General features: G+C 35.4%; 1 protein-coding gene across 2 annotated transcripts; it reads left to right on the top strand.

Annotated features, from left to right (window-relative positions):
- Positions 1–2,362: 2,362 nt before the first annotated feature.
- Positions 2,363–7,095, top strand: LOC132182663 (uncharacterized). Of its 2 annotated transcripts, none has more exons than XM_059595968.1 (17): positions 2,363–2,471; positions 2,555–2,667; positions 2,804–2,912; positions 3,061–3,125; positions 3,488–3,526; positions 4,147–4,243; positions 4,319–4,415; positions 4,582–4,645; positions 4,720–4,796; positions 4,920–4,998; positions 5,308–5,387; positions 5,633–5,717; positions 5,809–5,877; positions 5,955–6,022; positions 6,097–6,145; positions 6,260–6,739; positions 6,845–7,095. In XM_059595968.1, exons 1-16 carry the CDS (start codon positions 2,405–2,407, stop codon positions 6,635–6,637), a joined length of 1,536 nt encoding a protein of 511 aa, XP_059451951.1. In that variant the 5' UTR covers positions 2,363–2,404; the 3' UTR covers positions 6,638–6,739; positions 6,845–7,095. The 2 variants fall into 2 exon arrangements, with proteins under 2 accessions (XP_059451951.1, XP_059451950.1); XM_059595967.1 differs by having other exon boundaries at positions 6,260–6,769.
- The last annotated feature ends 87 nt before the right edge of the window (positions 7,096–7,182 follow it).

The following is a 7,182-nucleotide window of genomic DNA, read 5'->3' as shown; positions in this document are numbered from 1 at the left end:
GAACAGAGTTACGTACAGCTCTAGGGTTTAAGCGGAGCTAGTTAAAGCGGTTCATACTGGGTCGGGTTGTGCGGGTTTTAGTATGACCCATCTTCGGGGAACTGGGTTAAATTATCATCTGGGCCCTAGATATGACAAAATGAGTTGGCGTCACAAATTCGTGTCAATCTGTTTATAACACGGACCCATATGCCAACCCAAATACAACATGTTTAAATAAACGTGTCAAACACCAAAAAATCCGAATATGATATATTTTCTTAATGGCTAACACGACACGTGTAACTCGCTTAGATAAACGTGTCGTGTCGGGTTGACATGACATAACCCGTAAACACATTTAAACGTATATATACAAATTTGAGATAAAAATAAATAAATAACTATAAATATATAGGTCAAACGTGTCAACCCGTGAAGCCGCTGATTGATATGACCCGACACGTTTTTTAAACGTGACCCGTTTATGACCGAACCCTGTTTAACTTAAACTCTAATCCTAAAATTACGTATCGTATTAGTGTCAGGTTTACGGATAACAAGTTAAATTGACAGCCCTAGACCTGGGTTGAGTGTCGTTTGGTCCATATAAAGAAACGACTTATTTCCAGTTAGATAAAATGTTTAAAAACCCTTGGCTATAGATTTTAAAAAAATTTATTGTTGCAATAAATATGAAAATTTTTATATAGCTTACTTGTTCCAATAAGTGGGGATTACTCAAGACCAAGTTGAATAGGTGAGTCCCATTACGCTCTCTGGCATTTACTATAATTTAAGTAGCAAATTACTTGGAATCCGAATTTCAAGTAATAATCATAGTTCTTTCAAATAGCACAAGAAAATTTATTCTTTTGATCAAAACACCAAGAAGGCCGAAGGGACTAATGATATGAATTGCCTAACAAGGCTAACATGGTGGTGTTTGATAATGTTTTCTAAGATGTGCTTTTTGTATTTGGTTGAAAAACAAAAATTAATATGACATAAAGGTTAATATAGTTTTTAATTTTTTTGTGAATACAGTTGTTAATGTTTTTATTTTTGGGTTAAAATAACAAAATGGAAGAGTGAAAGTTGCCATACATATGTTTTATGTTGTTTTGTGTTCATTTTTATTTTTTCATTGAAAATAAATATATTAACAAATAAGTCAAAATACAGAACTTATAATAAAGACTAGGAGTCTAGGACTGTATTCTTACATTGTTGTAAAAATATTTTGACAAAACATCTATTTAATTTTTGTAGGAGAAGGATGTAACTTATTATTTAAAAAAATTAAAAAAGAAAAAGGATTCGACTCTAGTGCAGTAAAAAAAATACAGCATATATGTTTTAGTTTTTTCAACCCTTCATATTTAAATTCACACTCTCTTTCTTTCTCATAAAAATACTTAAAATAAAATATAAACAGTTATAAAAACTATAACTTAGGCTCCATTTGTTTTGACATTAAATGTTTTTCAACGATAATGTATTGACCGGGTCTCGCAAATCTCAACTAAGTCTCGACGGTGGCTTGGCTAGGGTCCCGACAAAGGACTCAATCGAGTTTCGATCAGGTCTTAGGTGTTGCTTGACCAAGTCCAAGTGGTGTCCTAGCAACTCTTTATTGGATCTTGGTGGGATCCTCGTCGAGTCTTGGCAAGGTCTCTACGGGGTATTAGTCAAGTCCTGGGGGGTTTGGTCAGTTTCGACCGTGGTTCAGTGAAGTAATGACAAGGTTTTGATGACGTTCCAATTGGGTATGTCGATTTAAGAATTAAATATTAAAACTCGAAAAATGATTTACGGTGAAAACAATCTTTTGTAAATTAAATAGACTTTTGATGTCAAACCAAAAAATATTTTCCATCACACAAAATACCTAAAAATATGAAAAATATTTTTTATAAATTATTTTACACCGAAACAAACAGAGCATTATAATATAATTTTTTTACGAACACCCGAGCCAAATCCAAAAAAATAATGAGTAATGATTTACGTCAATATTTTTTCTATCTCATCTTACAAATTCAATATATCAATCATTAGATTCGTGAATTTCACACAAATTCATCAATTCATTATAGAAATAATTAAAAATATAATGAATTTGATCATTTCTACAAAATAATTGAGAGCTTTACGTCCAACCTTTTCGTCCTAAAAACTTGAGTACGCCGCTGCAACTACTCTAATAAGATATTTTGGTGTTTTCACATTGAAAAAATGAAAAGTACCAAAAAACCCGCCTTCGCCAACATTGAAATTTAAGTTCCCGCCAGAAAAATTATCGCGCCAGCCTCAGATACGATAAAACCATCTCACACGTGCACACCCTCATCTTCATTCTTCTTCTTCGTGCCCCCCCTCCCCGTGCAGTGTGCAGTGTGCAGCTGCAGACTATATTTCGCAAATGGAGAGCTCGAATCCCCAATCCTTCTTCCAAAACATCAGATCCAGAGAGCTCAATGGATTCAGAGGTCCCCTCTCTCTCTCTCTCTCGATGTATACGTATTTCCATGTAATAATTATCTCTCACATTTCGCATACGCATTTTTTTCAGTCCGAAAACGGCCGTACATTAGCGACGCGGCGTCTGATATCACCGAAATCGGAGCGGTGGCTGTCGAGCACTGTGGCGACGAAACGCCGCCGCTGGCCATCTCATTCTGCAAGGTACAAAAATAAATTTGTCAATCTGTATTTTTTTTTAGTGTTGGTTGAATAGTTTAATCATAGCTTCAATATTTACCTACAGAGTATGCATATTCGAAAACGTTTTTTTTCCTTAATATTTTAATTTTTTTTGCAGACTAGCAAGAACTCGCACATTCTAGCCGTGTCCGACGAGGACGGGTACGTGAGCTTGTTTGATACACGTCGCAAGTTCCAATCTTCTGCGTCTCAACGGGAGAACGCAGGTCTGATTAGTCTTTAGGGTTTTGATTGCTGTGAAAATCTCAATTATTGTTATTTTTAGTATTACTAACTATTCATTTCTATTAATTTATTGAAATTACTATTTTTTTTTAATTATTATTTTTATTATTTTTTATCACCGGTTCTCAGAAAAAGCCAGGGTTTGCGACTGGGTTGCACATCATAATGCCGTGTTTGATCTATGTTGGACTAAGGTAATTGCCGAATTCCTTGGTGATTTTCTGAGTTGGTCCCTTTTAGGCGAAATTTTGATAAAATTTTTGTTGCAATTGTGCTGAATTGGGTACTTTTCCACCAGGCATGTTAAAATCGAGTTTTGCTTATTGCCATTTAATAATTTATATTGTCAAGAACCCACACATTTTCAACTGTTTGTAGGAAATGGGAAGTGAGAATTTTGGGTAGTTATTAATTGTCAATTTGGGTCAAGCAAAAGAGTTTTCTGCTCAATTATAAAAGGCTTCTGTCGATGCTATGGTTTATGAATCCCAATTTGAGTTAATAAATTTGTTGTGTCATAATGTTGATGTTCATCATAATTTGAACACTTATGCAGGACGACACTCAAATTCTGACGGCTTCTGGTGATCAAACTGTAAGTGATAAACTTTTTAGTAGCTTTCTTGCCCGCATTTAGCATGTTTGATATGTAGAATGCATTCTGAATTTGCTTAGCATAGGTTCACTTTTATTTACAAGTCTCGCCTTCTAGCCTGTTTTGTTTGACTCTGTATTTGGTCATGTTCGTTCCTCAAAATTTTATTATCATACTAGTTATATGCACAAAGAATATTAAGGTATGAAACCAACAGAACATGCTTGAAATGACATATAACGTAATTGTACTTCTTGATAGTTACTCAATGGGCACTCATTGTTCAGTGATTTAAAATTTATGGGCTGGATGCGAAGTTTTTATATTGGAAGTTATCTTTGATAATCAAAAATCAATATATTTCCTGAATCAAGTTGTGAGCTTAGTCCAGGCTTTCTTGTTTGATATGTCAAGGGCATCTTAGTCTTCTAACTGATTCCGCAGCTACTCACCAAGAAAAAAATGTAATACATTGTTACAATAAATGAGTTAAGGCTTAAAAAGGTGATTCAAATACCAAAAATTAGAAATTGGCTTCCATTGGAAAAATAATGGTAAAATTTGTCAAACTAATGACTTTTCGATTTCTTAGCTAATTATGTTCTTTGGCCTTTCAACAGATGAAGGTGTGGGATGTCCAGGAAATGAAATGTATTGGAGTGTTAACAGGGCATAGAGGAAGTGTGAAGTCTATGTATTCTCATCCAACTAATCCTGGTAGGTTTTAATTTTCATTTCTGTTTCTTATTTGGTATATACTTAACCCTAAGAACTGTTTTCTTTCCCGGACAGATATAATTGTCTCCGGTTCAAGAGATGGGTCGTTTGCTCTTTGGGACTTGAGATGCAATTCAAGCTCCAAAAGTGGGTATGGGGAGCTTTATTTAAGGTAAGTTATGGCTTCATGCTTCTTTTGATCCGATCAAGTAGCTTACGTTTGTGATCCAAACATAAGCATTTTCAGTTTATTCTCATTCAGTTCAATGCAATTCTGTTTTCCTTTTTTTTTTCTTCGTATTTATTTATTTTTAAAATATTCTGATTACTTCGCACAGTTCAGCTGCTGTGGTCAAAGGAGCGCATATTTCCCCTCAAGCAAAACGCACTAGGCGGGGCAAGGTTTATTGCTGATTCCCTTTCTTCCTGATCACTTTTTATTTTTTACTCTTTACTGATTCTTTCAACTCCTTCAGGCAGCTTCGATGAGCATTACATCGGTCCTCTATCTCAAAGATGAGGTTTCAATTGCTACTGCTGGAGCGGTGGACAGGTATCTTTGAATAGCATTTGCAAGGATACGTGAAATTAGTTGTTCAATTCTCTGGTAAGAAGCTATATTATACTGATGCTTTGAGATTATTGTTTGGTTTCACCTGTGGTTGGTTCATTGCAGCATTTTGAAGTTCTGGGATACCAGAAATCTGAAAAGTGTGGTAACACAGACATGCCCTCATCCGCAGTCAACTAAAAAGGTACTTTGGCTTTACTGCAAATTTATCATGTAAATGCTTCCTTCCATGAAGTAAGCAACAAATTAAGTTTCATATTTATTGTACCTTGCTATCCACCTTAGTAAACTCAGGATCAATGCCCAAGTTTGGGATTTAGATGGTGGAACTGTTGGTCAAGGTATTGTTAAAATAGTTGGAAACTCTGATGTGGCAGAAGATATAAAGTGTCTTTCTCCAGTAATTCCATGAATTGAACTTTTGTTATGGATTTTGATAGTTTGATATGGTGGTGATGTCCTGTTGGTTGCTGATTCTTTGTTCTCGTTCCAGGAAAGAAGATTACATGGAATATCTAGCTTGTCCCAAGATTTGAATGGAGTGTTTCTTTCAGCCTCATGCATGGACAACAGGTATTCTACCCTTTTGATTAGCATCAATTTCTGTCACAAACAGGGCTAACCACTGTTCAGAGAACATAATCTTAAAATTGTGACCATGAGAGCTCAGCGCATTGCTGTGATATAATCCTATGATCAAAGACTGCATTTCGCATCTCAAAAAATTCACCCTTGCTTTGAACCATAGACAGTTGGCAAGTATAACATTACTAGGAAATATTGAATGTCTTACATTTTTCTATTCTTGTTTCTTCCAGAATATACTTGTACAATTTACTTCAGCTTGAAAAGGGGCCTTTGAGATCCTTCTCTGGAAGCCGGATAGAATCATTTTATGTAAAGGTGAGCATTGCTTTTTGTAAGCCCCAGTACACATCTTGAAATTGATGTCCTACCTATTTACATATCTTCAATATGGTTTGCGCAACTGCAGTCAGCAATCAGTCCTGATGCAGCTCAGATAATCAGTGGTTCTAGTGATGGAAATGCCTATATTTGGCAGGTTAGCTTTCTTATTTATGAAGGGCTCTTTGTTTTACTTTGATTGGAGTTTAAATTAAATTGGCCAAGTCAAACCAGGTAAACAAGCCGCAGGGGGATCCCATTGCATTGAAGAGCCATGATGGAGAAGTTACAGCAGTAGACTGGTAACTTTTAAACCCTAATGCTGCTGGTTTGAGTGTGACCTGCAAAAAAATAAGTTCCCAAATTTCTTTTGCAGGTGTCCGTTTGAGGCCGGGAAGATAGCAACTTCTTCAGATGATTTCACAGTAAGCATACATATAAGTAAATGAAATACAGGATGATGCAACTATTAGCCTATTGTAAAATTTTCTACTATTAAGAATTTCCTGCGTCTCAATCTGCACATCTTTGTTTGTTAGGTTCGGATTTGGAACAGTCAGAGCGGTTGTTGCACGAGCACAAGCACAAGATCCCCATCTTTGGTTCGAAGGAGAGTAATGGCAATCCCGAGTGCGGAACGTAAGCTTATGATGGATGAACCAAGTTGTCTTACAAAGGACCCTGACAATTTGTTTCCTTCCAATGAAGTATCACACCAAACTAACTTTTCTGAAACAATCACCATGCCCAAAATCAGTACTCCTGAGAGCCAGAAGAAAAGGTTATTCTCAGGTTCTGATTTAGATGAAGCTTTAGAGAAAACTCCTGAAGCCACATTGAAGAGCCCGTCTTCTGTTTTGAACCCTCCTTCCTCTATAAAGAGAACAATCCGAGATTACTTTCTAGTGGCTTCATAATTTGACGGTCAATATCAGGGGGATAGTTGTTATATATACGGTATGAAGGTTATTATAGCGAAGTGTATTTTGTTGCTGGGTCGATGGCTTGAGAATTGAGACGTAAATCCAACACTCTTTTCATATTATAAAGTAAGTTCAGTTTTTTGTGATTTGATATATATATATATAAAGTAAATTTGATCATGTTTGCTTTTACTTTTGCAGGGTTGTATCAGAAATGTAAAGCAGGATACAGGAGGATTGTTTATAATTACATTACATCTCATCAAATTTTCCCTCAGGATTGAGGCCAACTTGGAATTGAACAAAAACATGTACCAAACAGGAAAGATCCTCAATTGGCTTATAAGAGGATAAAGTTTTCCTCTATTTTGAAGGAATTTTTTTAATTTAGTCTATTAAATTAACATGTATTCAAAATGCATGTGATTTTTAATTTTCACTTGCATTTTGTGGGGAATTTGTCTAAATTTATGCAACTCATTCATACGAATGAATTTATCATATAAAAGATTTTTCTTTTTCAGTGAGTTGAGCGTTGA

This window comes from Corylus avellana, chromosome ca5 (genome assembly GCF_901000735.1).
Source record: "Corylus avellana chromosome ca5, CavTom2PMs-1.0".
NCBI classification, from domain to species: Eukaryota; Viridiplantae; Streptophyta; class Magnoliopsida; order Fagales; family Betulaceae; genus Corylus; species Corylus avellana.
This window is presented reverse-complemented; position numbering and strand designations above follow the sequence as displayed.